The sequence below is a fragment of the Musa acuminata genome, chromosome BXJ3-5, assembly GCF_036884655.1.
Source record: "Musa acuminata AAA Group cultivar baxijiao chromosome BXJ3-5, Cavendish_Baxijiao_AAA, whole genome shotgun sequence".
NCBI lineage: Eukaryota > Viridiplantae > Streptophyta > Magnoliopsida > Zingiberales > Musaceae > Musa > Musa acuminata.
This window is the reverse complement of record NC_088353.1, coordinates 42,560,992-42,577,543: the sequence shown is the minus strand read 5'-3', so window position 1 is coordinate 42,577,543 and position 16,552 is coordinate 42,560,992. Positions and strand designations below refer to the sequence as shown.

General features: G+C 36.2%; 1 protein-coding gene across 2 annotated transcripts; it reads left to right on the top strand.

The window, feature by feature from the left end:
• Positions 1-339: 339 nt before the first annotated feature.
• Positions 340-15,669, top strand: LOC135638775 (BAG-associated GRAM protein 1-like). 2 transcript variants are annotated; one of them, XM_065152160.1, is made up of 19 exons: positions 644-721; positions 889-935; positions 2,267-2,317; positions 2,506-2,603; positions 3,464-3,539; positions 5,378-5,506; positions 5,597-5,643; positions 7,731-7,854; positions 7,942-8,058; positions 9,253-9,282; positions 9,365-9,464; positions 10,902-11,008; positions 11,931-12,074; positions 12,159-12,263; positions 12,873-13,019; positions 13,174-13,227; positions 14,045-14,108; positions 14,228-14,289; positions 15,335-15,669. In XM_065152160.1, exons 3-19 carry the CDS (start codon positions 2,267-2,269, stop codon positions 15,449-15,451), a joined length of 1,572 nt encoding a protein of 523 aa, XP_065008232.1. In that variant the 5' UTR covers positions 644-721; positions 889-935; the 3' UTR covers positions 15,452-15,669. The 2 variants fall into 2 exon arrangements, with proteins under 2 accessions (XP_065008231.1, XP_065008232.1); XM_065152159.1 differs by lacking the exon at positions 889-935 and having other exon boundaries at positions 340-721.
• The last annotated feature ends 883 nt before the right edge of the window (positions 15,670-16,552 follow it).

Genomic DNA, 16,552 nt, shown 5'->3' with positions numbered 1-16,552 from the left:
CATTGGAAGTTTAAGACAACTTGGCACATTTACATACGAACAAAGTGTCGATGTAACATTCTATCTATTCTCAACTTCTTATAACTGTAGTGAGAACGAGATGTCGCATTAGTTGGCGACGGGTAAACGTGGTCACCCAGAAAAAGTTTCCGGGTCGGTTCAGGCACCTTCGGCTCAGTTAAGGCGAGCGGAAACGGGAGGCAGTCTCGAGGTTCCAACATAAGAATAGGGGTAGTCTGGTAACTCCAACCCGCGTCAAACACACCACTTCTTTTGTTATTCGTCTGACCCCACCACATCAATTAATTAGCATCGCGTTTGCCGTCTCCCTCCAACCAACTCCTCCGCCTCTTCCAAGAAAAAGAGAGGATGGCCGCGCCGCGCCCCCTTCCTCGTCTCCCCTCCTTCCTCGCGGTCCTCCCTCCCACATCGAAACCCTAGACGCCCCGGCTCTGGAGAAATTGATTCCCGAGGAGGGTCCTCTCTGATGACCATGGATGCGACCACCCCCGCCAGGCTCTCAATCGGCTTCCTCTTCCCCTCGTGGTGGGAGATCGAGGTCACCGTCGCCACGGCCCTCCTCGTGGTCGGTGTTTACTCCCTGCTGGAGAGGATATCGTTCGGCGATGCCGGAGGCGATGACGATCGGCCGCTTGGTGGGGATGAGGCCCCGCTGGCCGCCAGAGTGCTGCCTGCACGGCAGTCGGATGCTAAGGAGAAGGTTGGACAATTCAAGCTCGTCTCTCTTTTTTCTACCTTGATGGTGATTATATTTTGCAAGATTTGTCCTGTTGTGCTGGAAAAATCTTTCGTTTCATTATCAAGGATTGATCTTGTTTGATTTTGATTACAGCTTCATAATTTGTTTGATGTAATCTTGTTGATCAGAGGCTGCACCAGTTTATGGAGGCCTTTATGAACCAAGAATAGATGCAGTAAGTATAAATAGGTTGTTAAATCTATAAATTTAATAATAGAAGAGAATGAAAAGGGGCATAATAAAAAAATTGAGGAAGTAGAAAGTAGTAAAGACAATGAAGAAGTTAGACAGACTAAGCTCATTTTATATTCCATCAATTAAATCATTACAGCTGATCCTTCTCTTTCCTTTTTTATTATCCATCAAAGTTACATCTAAATACAAGGATCTTTATATTAACTAAAGTTAATTGATGACTGAAATCTTTTCAAAGAAAAGACCACTTTTTAATTGGTTTGCTCTTCTGCTTTGTGATTGCCAAGTTTATACTCTTCAAGTGTCTGAATCAAGAGCTAGTTGTTTTGATTTTCTTGTCTTACAGCTCTTCCTTCAGCATCCAGCATCCATGATCATCGAAGATTATGGAGTTAAATGTGCTGTTATGTTTTAATGGCAGCTTGTAACTATTGGCTTTGGCCAGCGATGAAAGAGGAAATAAATGTGTTCCCAATGATTAGGGGTGATGCAAAGTTAGGTAAAGAGAAAAGTTTGAAGGATGGTGTATTATCATGGATTGAACTTACTGATTTATATTGGTTCTATAACACCTCGACTTAGTCCCACAACGGAAGTGAGCAAATATTTAGATTGACTTATAAGGGTCTGATGAATGTATTACTATTAACTTGGATTTAAGCATTTTGTGCAAGTGGATTAGGCTCACGAAGTTAGTAGGCTAGATATCTCATCAGATTGGGTCATGACAATTGGTGCTTCAGTTGACCTAGTATTGGGTATAGTGAGGGGCTCAATTGAGTACGGTAAGGATTATCCATACACGACAGGGTTAGAAGGCACATCACGACATGAAACCATCATTGGGCTAGACATCTTGTACACCGTGTTAGGGTTTGATTTTGAGCTATGTTTGGGTCTTGACAAGGATGTCACGCTCTTAAACGAGGAGATTTTAACACCCTGATCTAATCTCACATCTAGATTGGGAAAAGACTTAGGTTGACTTTTAAGGGTTTGATGAATATACTACTATTAACTTGGGTTTAAGAGTGGATTAGACTTAACAAGGTAGTAGGCGAGTTATCACACAAGTCTGAGTCAAGTTTGCCTGATCATTTAGTCATAGATATGCAATTCTAACCTTATAAATTTGATAGCTTTTTTTATTTGGTACTCTTATTCTATAAACTGATGATCGAGGGGGATTTTATTTGGTATACTCTTATTCTCTTATTCTCTAACCTTATAAATGTGGGTTGCTTTACCTGTGAGGTTTCATAAAATAAATTTTCATTTCCTTGACATACAGTTGTCCACTTTATTTTGTAGATGAACCAGATCAAAGTCGACCCCCAAGGTGCTTCCGCATATGTAGTCAAGGTATTGTTTTGTTGAATTTAACTGCCTCCTATATGGAGATGAAATCATTCTATTTCTTCAGTAGTACAGCACATCAGTTGTTTGGCATGTGAAAAACCTTGAAGTTATGCTTGATTATTTAGTACCATGATATTTAACATTATTTTCTTTTGTTTTGTCATTACAATATGGATTTTTCTGTTATTCAGCTAGAGCTATTGGCTGCAAAGAACCTAATTGGTGCAAATTTGAATGGTACATCTGATCCTTATGCAATAATTACATGTGGGGAACAAAAGCGATTCAGGTACGTGTGCACTTTAGACTTCTTTATCAATAATGCTTGACATTGTATACAACTATATTATATTGAGATTTGTTTGTAATACGTATCTGTGTGTGTACGTGTATGCGCCCTCTTGCGCATGCATGTCTTTTGGTGCCTACTTTGTTGAATTATAAATTTCAGTTATCTAATTTAATAGTTGTATAGGAGAGACATAGTTTTGTGTCATATGGATAAAGAAATAAGTGGTGAAAAGGAAATATTTATGAGTTAGGAATTGCCTATATGGCATAGTTGTGTCATATGAGTAAATAAATAGGTGACATAAACAAGTGCATATTATATCGGAATCAAGTACTGACTAGACACTTTATTTGAACTTTTGCTAACTGATCCTATGTGAATTAGGCTTCACATTCTGGTGAGATTACATCCTTCAGCATCATAGGTTGTGATTAGTGAAGCCTACTTTGGAAAGAGGTTAATATTATCATTTTCTTAATAAAAAATTAATAAATTAAGTTAACACTCTATTAGCTGCAAAGACCAAATCTTAAGCTTAAGAATAGTATAGAATATTGTTTAATTTTTGGATTATTAAATTCCAATATTTCATTTTTCTGTTTGATTTAGTTCAGAATCATCTCTAACCAGTTTGTGTGTGTGTGTATATATGTATGTATATATATGTATATATGTTTACAACTCAATATCTAATTTCGTTATTAGTTTGTTCATACAGCTTTAGCTGTGATTATGAAGTTTTAACTTGAATTACAAGAAATGTGAAAAGTGAATGATTAGTTGAGAATATTAGTCTTCTACTTGGATTATTGCTTTGATTAGTGAATAATATGTTATCAACCATTCATGTCATGCAGCTCCATGGTTCCTGGCTCAAGAAATCCGATATGGGGAGAGGAATTTAATTTTTTTGCTGATATGCTTCCTGTTCAGGTTATTTTGGTTCCATTTTTCTTGAAGTTGTTATCTGGGCAAGCACCTGAAGAATAAATTAATGAACAATAGTTGGTATTTCTTAGTTCTTTTTACAAAGGCCTTCTCCCTTTTTGTCCTGATGCATTTTTTTGGTTGGCAACTCTAAGCACTTTGTAAAAGTATCTTCTGTCTCTTTATGCTGATTGTATTTTGTTGCAATTTACAATAAAGTAAAATTTTAAAACATATACAATTAACACTTAAATGACATTTCACAAGGAGGAATGGCCTAGTGATGGTGGTTATCTAAACAATGATCTAGCTGTCACACTAGATCGTTCTTATTTAGATGCATAACTATGAAATTTACGTTTGTATTGGAAATCAAAGCCAGATATATATGAACTAAACAGAAACCATATGTATATATCCTAGATCTGCATGAGTCTAGGCCATATATGCAAGGAAATTGGCAAGATCCAAAGAAATCTTGGTCGGATCTGTTCTTCTGCATCTTCAATTGAGTCACACTATATTTGCATAGATCTGGTTTGGAATAAGGTGAAAAGATTGTACTTAAGATGCTATCTTAAGCACAAAGCCATAATCAAGAAAAATTAACCAAATGAGCCAATATTGTTTTTGGATTTATGAATGTCTTTCTTCTCTTGAGTTTGATCTTTGATTTTATTAAGATTCAGGGGAGACTGGGATTTGAGAGACTGAGGGTGAATGGACGCGAAGTAGTGAAAGAGGGGAGCAGAAAGTGGCTGTTGGGGGGTTTCAAATTTGATATTGGGTCCGAAAATTGGGTGGTAGGTACTACACAGTTTGTGTGTGTGTCATGGTCATATTTGATTGGTACACAAGAAACTGTGAGACTGCATGGCAAGTCCTTGCATGCCTTTGCTTTGCAATTAGAACTACCAGCTGCCGGGTGATGACCACAACTCACTTGAATCAGGCAACACGAAATCACCTGGTCTGCCTGCCGCTTCCTTGTCAGACTGGTAAATATTGAAATATCAAGTGGCATGGTCGATTTTTGAAATGTTGGTTTACGTGCTATTCACAATAGCTTAGAGAAACTTGGTCCTGCTTCAAATCCCAGAACAAGTACTATGTCAAATTGTCTTGAAATAAATTGATTAATTGAGCTAATTGATAGAGAAGTCAGAATGCACTGGTCATTCTGCTTTTATGGATATCCTCTATTCATCTAAGATTGATATGTAGATTGAATTTTGACTTTTTTTGTGTTAGTTTACTTTTGCACATCTGGTATATGATAGTCTGTTTATTAATAGGTTCTTAGGTTGTAACATTATGCTTTTAGTCTCTTCTTATGTTCACTGTACTCCACATTGTTCTGTAATGTTAATATCTTTAAGGGTTTACAACTTTACATAAATGGGTACTGTTTCTTTCTTTAATATAATCAGCAGTCAAGATATCTGTTAAGTAAATGTCGTGTTTAACTGTATTTCTCAAAGGTGGGTCAGGTTGTCCTTCATCCTAGCTGAAAATGCCTAAAATAGTTAAACGACCATTTCACTGATGTTCTTTCTATGACATTTCTGACATGAGGTCTGCTAGTGTGGTATTTCAGGTTGTTAAATTTGTATCATTTTACAATATGCACTTTTCAAATGGAAGAGTACATAAATTACCAACAGACTGGTCTTGCATGGTTGTGCCAATTTAAAAAACAAAAAGAAACAAGTTTTGAATTATGAACTTAAAATAAAAGCCTTAAGCCTTGCCCATAATAGCTTCGATTCCCTGTTGCAAATGCAAATATGACTTGGTATTCAGAGTAATTGCCTATTTGAATATATTCTTCAACATTCCTGCAGATTAATGTAACAATATATGACTGGGATATAATATGGAAAAGCACTGTTCTTGGATCTGTAACTGTTACTGTCGAAAAGGAAGGCCAAACTGGAGCAATCTGGCACACTCTAGATAGCACATCAGGACAGGTAACATTATAACTTTGTGATTACATTATAACTTTATAAATGCTCAATCATATGTTGAGGTATCAATAACTTAATTATTTTTTTTCCTAGGTCTGTCTTCATATTAAAACCACAAGGCTACCAGCAAGTTCTTCCAGGTTATTACTTGTTTCTGCTACTTGGCCTCATGGTTCTGATTTTCTTTTTAGATCACAATAATTTTGGAACATGAAAGTACCTAAGTTTAATATGTTGACATTTGATGGTGTATCTCTTTTGGCTTACTCTAGTTTGCATGCACTAACATTCTGACATCATGATATTGTGATGCTATTGGGTAAAAGTAAAAGCTCTTTTAAGTTTTACCGACAACTGATTGACATAAAATTATTTTCGTTTTACTTAAGTTTTAGTTCTTGCTTCATTCTTATGAATGGTTCATGTGTATGTGGTTGATGGATGATGTAGACAATATTTTTCAGTTCATTTTTTCTTGAATCAGGGTCCTACTCATTGACCTGTCCAAACATCATGTCACAACTAGGTGGAACTCTCATGGTGGCAACATGGTTCAGAAACTGACCATACCGGTCAGTATGGGTTGGTTTTTACTTTTTACAAGTAGGATTAATGATTGGTATGCAAACCAAGCAATTTTGTCCACTCCAGTTGGGCATAGTATTTAAATTTTAAAGACCAGTAGATTTAGCATTTGGGATGGGCCAGTTGAAATATGACTGATTCACATAGACGTACTAGGCAGTAAGCCTACCATCCAGCTTTAATATAAGTTTTTTTGGCTTTTTGACATTTTTCACTCATAGCCATCATCTTTTTCTTTTATGCTCTCTCTCTCTCTCTCTCTCTCTCTACGCCATGTGCTCTCCGCTCTCTCTTTCTTTCCTGCTGAGCCTCATCCGACCCATTACATCGTTGCCGCTGTCTCCTTCACCTCGTTGTGTTGTTGCCATCTCTTCTGCTCATATGCCTTATCCTCCTCCTTTGCCTTCTCTTTCTCCTCCTTGACCTCTTCTTCTTACTCCTCTCTCCCCATTTTCTCTCCTTCTTTCTCCCTCATCCGAGCAGTTATTGCCCCATATCGAGTTTCTATATGTCGATTTGTATCACTGGTTGAGCTGCCAACCGGTATTAGCATACCATTGAGATTTCAAATCTTGCATTGCAATTTGATCTCATAACCGTAGCTCTTAGGTGAATCTTAGTAATTGGTTGGAACTGAGATAGTGTACGAATAATTCTTGGATGCTAAGTACCTCATTGTGTCTTACATGGCATGATGAAATGCTGTCACATCTATGCCGAAGAAAAGGTTGGTTCTAGACTTCTAGTGCATGAGGCTTTCACCAAAGCAGGGTGGAAAGGGTTATTATATGCAGTCTTATCTTTGCAAATAAATATTCTGTTCACATGTTTTGAATGTTGGTCACTGATGTTGCAAAAGAACAAACTAACAATCATACCAAAGCTCATTCGTTCTGTCACATTCGTACTTCCACACAAGGAAAAGGAAGAAGAGGAGGAGAGTATCAGAGACTGGAGGGGCAAGCAAGGGAACAGAAAAATGGAAAAACTTACCTCAATCTTTCTGTCAATGTTTATGTTGTCAATGGTGGTCCCTGATACACCATTCAGTGGCTGTCTGTGGATGCTTTGCAAAGATCACCATGGAGGAATGTGATTTTCAAGCTGAAAGCTTCAAGAATTGCTAACCTGATCACATGTGTGTGTGTGTCTATATATGTATATGTATGTATGTATACACACAAATATGAATATGCAAAATTGCTCTTATTAAAGCTTGAATCAACTAGGTCATTATTTCATCCTACAAAAAACAAACAGAATCAAAGGTTAGATAGCAAACAAGGTTAGTTAGTACAACCCTGTTTTGAGTACCAATATGATGTATGCTGCAGTGTGCACTGATAAAACTTGAAATGACTGATCTTGGCCTACACGATGAGCTTACCGGTCATAGTCAATTGTTTTATAGCTTTTTACTAGACAATTATGCGCATCCAAAAGTTCGAAATTTCATGCTTTCCTTCATGAATCATAAATTTATAACTGTATGTTCATGAAAGGACATCCAAGTGCCTTAGTACTATTCTTTGTTTATTTTTTTTCAGGTTTTGAAATAGGGTAAATTCCTTTTAGCCGATGAAGTTTTGTACTATATTAATGTGAAAATTATACTGTATTATCTGTCAAATAATTGGTTCAGAGCATTGAATGGCTATGCTGGAGCTGATGCTCGAAGAAGATTGTCTTTGGATAAACAAGGTCCTACCTTAGTCCACCAGAAGCCAGGGCCTCTGCAGACCATATTTGATCTTCCACCTGATGAGGTTATCTATTATATTAATGTAATTCATTTCTTAGCATTGAAGGTTATTAACATGAGTCACCTGATGAATATTTTTTCTTTTGCTCAGGTTGCTGATCACAGTTATTCATGTGCGCTTGAAAGATCTTTTCTATACCATGGACGCATGTACGTGTCTGCATGGCACATTTGTTTCCACTCAAATGTATTTTCTAAGCAAATGAAGGTTAGCTTATCCACCTTAAAGATTTCTTTCACTCTTTGTTCTGTCCAAGCAGTGAATTCTATACTATCTATTTTAGGTTTCTTAGCTGGTATATAATCTTGAAAAGTTATCATTATCGTGGAAGAATGTCTGGCTGATCTTATATTAGAATTTCTGATTAGTTGGCTAAGGAAATATTTATCTTCATCTATACCAATAATTTTGCCCATGAAGGATTTTTGTATCATTTAAAGCTCATATCACTAAATTTCTTAATCATGTGGAGTATTTTTGTTTGTTCAAGCTGAATTTGTTGTTGTTTACAGTGAAGTGGTGTTTGTCACATATCTTCAATTTGAACCATGCTACGTTTGTATATCAATCAGTTATTTCTTTGTCATTGGCTTTTCTCTGCTGCTAGTGAGCAATAATGGATTTTTAAATGCTATTATGAAATTTAGTTTTATTTTAATAAAAAAATATCCAAATAAGTGATAGCGGATTTATCTTTTTCGAACTTTGATGAGCAGCTTTGTGGCACGTTCCGAATGGTTCTTCTGGTGATATTGAACAAGAGTAAGAATTTGTGAGAAAGAAAGAGTGATTGAGTGAGCAAGAGTGTTAGAAGATGTGAGATTGAAATAGGGCAAAAGAGGAGGGAGGAATGAGGTTAAGTAGGCATTCAAATGGGTCCAATGACTAAATTGACCGTTGGAACCTATTTAATCTAGGCCCTTGATTGATTTCGGTTGAAATCTGACCATTTCCGATCAGTCCGAGTCGGTAACTATCAAATTTCCCCATTTCACCTGGTATGAAGAGTGTATCGCTTGATATGCCCCCCCAACTCCTATACCACCCGGTACAGGATGGTTTGCATTTCGGTCAATTGTAGGATCGGTATGTGCTGCTTGTACCATATCGTTTTGAGCAATACGTCAAACCATAGTCATTTCTTTTATATCTAGTAGCATCTTGATGTTCACTGTTAGTCAAGTTAATTTTGTTCTTGGACCCATGTTTATATTTTCGTTTAGCAATAATGTTTCACTATGCATATTGTTGTACTAATTACTAGATAAAAATAAAAATTTTCACTGAACTCTTCTAACAGTAGTATCACTGAGGATATTTGAAGGCTCATATGAATATATATTTTGTTTCAAATTTTTTTAAATCCTAATTAACTAAAAGTAGTTTTTTCAAAATTTTTAGGTGGTTATTTCTTTTGGCGACATTGCTGAGGTATGTTGGTTATTTCCTATGTAGTTTGTACTATATTATTTTGTATGTACACATCCAATTGCCTTTGCTATTAGTAATGCAGATACGACGAAGCCAACATGCAGTTATTAACCCTGCTATCACAATAATTCTTCGAATGGGGGCTGGAGGACATGGTGTTCCTCCTCTAGGAAGTCCAGACGGTTAGTGGTACTCAATATTGTCTTCATTACTTTTTTTTTTGCCATGAAGGTTTCGTTTCTCTAGCTTTTGATATATGTAGCATATTAGAAATACTTGAAGAACCATCACCTTGTACTTTTCTACTTTTTGAATGAATAAAAATTATTTTTCTACTCTATACTTTGTGTTGTTCTATATGAAGATACATATATATTCCAGGCTAACTTGTTGAGGGTCCAAAGCCTCATTTGATATATTTTGAAGGTATCAGTTAGTTTAGCATATATATATATATATATATATATATATATCAACAATTTTAGAAAGTGGGTCAGTGGAGTATCTACTGGGTGCAATGTATGTATATGCATGACACAAAGAATCCGGGAAAAATGCCATTCTCTATGTTCATTCTGTCTCATATTCATCCCCGTGCTCTCTGTTTTCTTGAATTATTAATGGTAGTTTTATTTTTGTTATTGGTGTGCATAATGTTGGTAAAAGCCCCTCTACTTTGTAATTAGTGTCATCAGAATCGTGAGTTGAGCCATAGGATTAGATGATCCTAGGTTTCAAATCTGATGCTATGGTTCAAATCCATTTGGACTAGTTGACTCGCATTAAGAAATGGATTTTGGCTGAATTGAATCTTGACTTGCAAGTTGACTTGGTAAGCTCGGTCAACTCATGTCAAACCGAGTCACCTAAGTCAGCTATATTGTTTTTAAGCCCTAAAGGCCTAAACGGCCTGAACTTTACTTGCCTGTCACATGCAACTATACTTGGTCAACTCTTTCTCGTGGCTTGGTTGTCTTCATATGTCTGAGCCTCCACAGCCTCCTGGCTTCTGCCTTTGTCTAATCTCCAACCAATGCTCAACTCTTGCCTCTATATCCAAGAACCAGCTACCGCATGACTGCATGCCATCAGGATATTAGGTCTGTCCTCCCTCCTCTCTCTGCCCTCCTCTTCTTACTCACTATCTGGAACCACTATCGCTGCTCTCACCATTCGTCCCTCTTCTGCTCCTCATGCTCTCTCTTACTTCCTCTCGTCTTAAATCTCTTTTCAGTCTCATGTATGAATTACATGAGTTCTAAGAGCCATTTTAGAAAGTTGTTATTTCTATGTATTAGCAATTTAATTACAGAATCATAATTATGCAGTATTGATCTACATGAATATAACTACAGATAGAAATGAAAAACAAATGTATTTCAAATGTGTTTTTCTATTAGTTCACTAATTATTTATCTGATGTAAGAAAGGATATCATGCCATGATAGAACATATTAAAATACCTTCTTTGTTTGCCATCTCTTATATGCTATTAGATATTTGCTTTTGTTGTAGGTAGCTTCTGGAACATCCAGTTGCAACTTGTATGTGACAAATTTTTATAGCTTTTTAAGATCCAGTCTAAACTCTAAACTATTCTGCCATTATTCACTATGCAGGGAGAGTCAAATACATGTTTGCATCATTTTGGAACAGAAATCATACTTTAAGAGCTTTGCAACGTGCAGCTAAGAACTTTCATGCAGCTATAGAAGCTGAGAAGAAGGTACTTACCTTTCAACATGGCCCACTCATCTTTCACCCAAACTTATAGACCTGTCTTAGACCTAGCATTTTTTGTTGCTCATCAAACTGTAGCAAAAAATTCTTCTTTTCACATTAATTAAATCAGGCTAACATGTCCTTGCAAATTAAGACCCAATAGATTTTGGCAGTGTTTTAAACTTGTTGGATGAAAGGTCTTTTTTTGGCAAGTTCACAAGAACTGAAACTGGGCCATTGTTTGAAACAACTAATAGAATTGAACTGGTTTATTTGGCACTGGCTTAGGACTGAACCATCTTAATACTATTATAAATGGAATCTCCAGTCCTGCATCACTTATTTAAATCAGTAGGGTTGCAATTGATATGGACCATTTCAGTATCCCCACAATATCTGGTATTTCTTTCACCATTTGAGGCTGATGTCCATTCCCCATGGCTTTTTCCTGCCAGGGGTTCCTGGAGGAGGAGAGGCATGGTGCAGAAGTACATTGCTTAAGCATACTGTTCTTTATTTTTCCCTTTTTGCTGTTTGTCTTGTTGTATTATCGGTGAGCGCCTGTAGCACCCTCTATTCTGCCCACCCGTTATCATGGAACGCATGCCATCTGATTACAACTAAATACTCTTGAGATTGAACTTCCTGGTTCAAACTAATTGGTTTTATCCAGACATCATAATGGTGGTTTATGTACTACTTTCTTATGAAAGACATGCCTATTTGTCAATTCTGTAGCAGGAAATTTCTTTCATCTTTTCGGGCAGATGATTTCTTCTTATGTTTGTCTGTTCAAGCTGCAGTTTGCTCTAAGGGCTCTGTGCATTACTTTCTTGGAATTCTCTATCATTTAGTTCTGCATTTATTATTTGGATAGTTGGAAGCCAGAACTTGTAACATTTGATTTCTTTTACTTGGATACACAGGAATGGGCACAATCTGCATTGCGTGCACACAGCAGCTCTGTGAGAGGTAGCAGGAGACAGATAAAACTTCCAAACGAGAGTGTAGTTGAAACTGCAAAGTTTCAAGATTTCATAAAGGAGGAAGTTCTAGTTGGCATAGTAAATGTATCCATTGTACTTATTCTCTATTTTATGTTCTTTTATTTTAAAGATATAATAGTTTCTAATCTATTAACTGCTTTAATACAGGAAAATTTCCCATGCACTGCAGAGGAGTTCTTTTCTGTCTTATTGAATGATGACTCCATGTTTATTGCAGAATATCGTTCAGCACGAAAAGATACCAATCTGAATGTAAGGAAACTGTCATTCATTTATGATCATCTCTTGCACTGTGGTACTTGTTAGCTATTAGTTGTCAATGTACATTTATACTGGACGTATAAAAAGGCAAAGCTTAGTGCACAAGGCTCCCATCAAGAAGTGATCTGGGAAGGATCTATTTACAATGTTTTCTTGGTAATAATAATTTTCATGTAATGCTATGTGGTTGGATAACCAAGAAAACTGAAGGTGTCCATTGTGTCACTTTTTTTTTTCTGTTCATTACTTCTGTTGTTAGTTGTTACTATGGCAGTGTCTTAAGTCCCCACTTTTTGGATGCCTTGACAGTATTTGGTTGAGTTCCATGTTAATGATATCTTCTGAAAATTATACTTATAATTCTGTCTCCTGCCTTGGATGAGCATTTGCAACCATGAAGCATTGTTGATCCATGAGGGATATTACTACTTGGAGTTGCTAGATATGATGATTTTGTCGTTATATATACACTTTAACTGAATGTTAAGACTGATATACACAGTAATTTCAGGTGCCTGTTTCTACAGAGCAGATCTAGATGTCTTGACAATGTTTTTTTCCTGACATAATTCGGACATTTTACTTCTATGCTTTTTACAGTTGGGCCAGTGGCATGTTGCTGATGAGTATGATGGTCAGGTCAGAGAAATAACCTTCAGGTCATTATGCCATAGTCCCATGTGTCCTCCAGACACGGCCATGACAGAGTGGCAGCATGCTGTTCTTTCCCCTGATAAGAAAACTCTGGTGTGTGTTTCACTCCAAAGTAAATGTGGTAGAATATTAATTTTTCTTTTGGCATTTACTTCATATGTTTTATTGTCCCTCATTATCATTTTTTCATGTGAACCTTTTCTTACCAATGTGAACTCTTTTTAATTTCAGTGTTTTCTTTGTTTAGGTCTTCGAGACTGTGCAACAGGCACATGATGTTCCATTTGGTTCTACCTTCGAGGTGCGTACTGAAACTCAGCTACTTCCCATGCAACATAATATGTGCTTAGAGGACAAAGATAGTCTTTCTTTAGTGAACTGATAATTATAGTTTTTGTGATCGCTAATGAGGAAACCTGTATGCGCAACATGCAAATGTTTGTGATATGTGACTTCTGAAAGTTAATTCTTATTTAATTTTATGCAATCTGTGGAGACAACAGTTAAATTAGAAATAATTTTGTTCAGTTAACTAAACATGCAGAAGTATTCTGTTGGTATCTCTAGGGCAGGAAGTTAAGGCTTCATTTAGCATACCCATATCTTATAAAACAACTTTTTTTCCTTAAGGTATAAATTATTATGTTAAATATGGCCTCTAGTCACAAGGTGTAACAAAAAATAGTTAATATTATGGTTTAGAATGGTCAGGTTTGTCATGGAAGATCTATATATACGTTTGTTCTTGTACAGGATAATTTAGTTGGAAGTTAAAAAGAGTCAACTATGTAGCTTTCATGGATACATTAAAATACTGGTTGTAGCAAAATTTATATTTCTTAGCTTTGTACCAAAATTAATGATAATCTTGATTGAGCTAAAACTGGCATCTAATTCTTGATGAGGTTTGGATTGGAAGGTTCATTTTCTGAGCAAAATGTATCGGAGAGGATTCTCTTATTAACTGAATTTACTTACTTTATTGGTTTGGTCGATGTGTGCAATCTTTGAACTTGGCTTGTCTAATACAATTACATCTGATTGCTAAATCTCATTAACTTTAATTGAAAGAGCTATATTTTTTGAAAATGTAAGTCATATAATTGTTTCTATTTCAGGTACACTGTCGGTGGTCATTGAATACGATCTCTGACTCTTCGAGCATGCTTGATATACGAGTTGGTAAGTATTAGCTGGTGTCTATCATTTTTCTGATTTCTTTTCGCCTTCTTTTATTGCTATTTTGCTTCATGTGAGGCCACAAATTATGAGGAAAAAGTAATTATAGATATTTTCTACAGGTGCACATTTCAAGAAGTGGTGCATCATGCAGTCTAAGATAAAAACTGGAGCAGTTGATGAGGCATGTTTTCTCATTACGATTTCTAGTTCCGCTTTTCTTCATTGTGTTCTAGAATTATCTTAGATTTGATATTTTGAACTAAAACTAACTGCTTGTGCCCAACACTGTGTCCTGGTTCAAAGTTGCAAGCATGTGCGATGGTAAACACAGAGAACAAGACAAAGTGAAAGAGAGCATAGATCAAAACTTACTGGTCATGATTCAAATCATAACCTCATCTGTAATGTCATGATACACCTCAAATCATAAATCAAGACCCTTATCTTTAGGTATCGAGTTCTGATTTACAGAATTTCTAGATAAAAAATGCAAAATAAAATTAAATTAAACATCAAATCAACTCATAAAGTTATGACATCCTAATGACTCCGAATCAACCTAATTAAATTACCATCTCAAAGTCTTATTAAAGTTAGCTAGAATAGTCCCCTGAAGGGTCATTTGGACCCAAATCTTATAAATTAGCTCAGATTTACCTGATCGAACTTAACAATACTTGAATATAAGATTGCCTGATGTAATGTGCGGTATATGCATGCTAATCTGTCAGTAGTCTGCAGTTCTATTCACATAGTCTGCCATTAATTTGAAACTACTTTAACTTTCACATAAATGGCTATCATGTATAGCCTACGCTATGGGCCACTCTGGGAACAGGTACCTTTCTGTCCAGTCTTGCAATTTTTAATCTCCAATGTCCTTTTATTTTGGATCAATTATATCAGTTCTCCAATCACTTCTTTTAGATGTCTAGGCTACCTGCTTATTGTCGACATATATTTTTGGCACAAGTTCTTCGAGTAGGGTTGTTAGAAACAATTTCAAAATTTTTCGAGTGGTACCACATTGATCAGAAAATAATACAAAGTTTCTTTTATAGTTGTGATGTGTTCTGTTTTGCTACATGAAAGAGTGGATTGTTTTATTTCTTAGGTTTATTCCATAGCTTATCTTTGCTGGACAACTTAGTGCAACTATATAAAGCAAGACCACATATTGAAATCAGTGTTTTCCTTTTATTTTGACGTAATCTTTCTTCATACAGTACAAGAAAGAAGTGGCGCAAATGCTAGAAATAGCACGCTCATATCTTGTCAAGGTCAAAGGTTCCAGCCAAGATAAGCGTGAGGCATCAGAAACCCCAACATCCGCCGTCAGTTGAGATCAATACATCAGATGGCAGGTTTGCCTACTCTTAGTGACCCTATACTCGATGAAGTTGCCAGTCTCTCGAAGTCGTTGTAACTGTATCATGCACGGAAGTATAAGCTCGTTTTTCATGCGACCCTTCATGCAAGTGAAAAAGTGGTGTATGCTTATACCTGCACGAACTTTCTTCTGTATAATGCCAATTTATCATAAACGTAGATCACTTTTTTCTTTTTTTGATTCCTCCTTCCCAAGTGTGTGATCTCCACCACCAGCAGTTTTTGCAAAAATGTGTCCAATTACTTTAGCGTGTCACTGTAGGCATTGTTTGCCGTAGATGACACACTTCTTAATAGGTTTTAAATTACAGTAATTGATAGAGCAAATTTAGGAATTTGATTGTAAAGCCGCACAGTTCTTGAGCGGTTAGATGCTGCCATCAATTGTTTTTCTTTGTTGACAGAAAGAAACAGCTTGTTACCATGATGGTTTATATGGTTTGTTCATCCTTATGCTATCATCAAGTGTTTAGATTTATCTCCTGGTTGCTGTCTGGTTGTTGTAACATGGTTTGCATGAAATTTCTTCTCTGATTTATACGTTTGAATTATTGGGTGCCTCTTTTTATTCATACTGGCGGCTGTGAATAAAGTCCATAAGATACATTCGTCCGTTTATGCCGGTTATCATGTCGAACAGCTTACTTAATATTCCCTTTGGTATATTATCCACAAAGAGAAAAAGGAAATAATATAAATTCTTGTAGCATGATCTTGTTTTGACTGAGGAAATGAGCTCCTTGAATGAAATTTTACCAATCAGTGTTTACCCTCTTAAGGTGGTTAACTATGTCTTTTTTCCCTAAAAGAAACAACTTAAACCAACTGATATATATATATATATATATATATATATATATATATATATATATATATATATATATATAATGTAGGCATGCATTAATCATTGTCGATATAAACCTAACCCGATCAATCCCGAGTGCATTGGCTCCGGTTCAACCTTTTCAATGATTCAATTAGGACCAAGATCAAACCTGAGTCGGACCCGACCGAACCGTATTGTCGCTCCCGATCCTTAGGAACTTAAACCGATG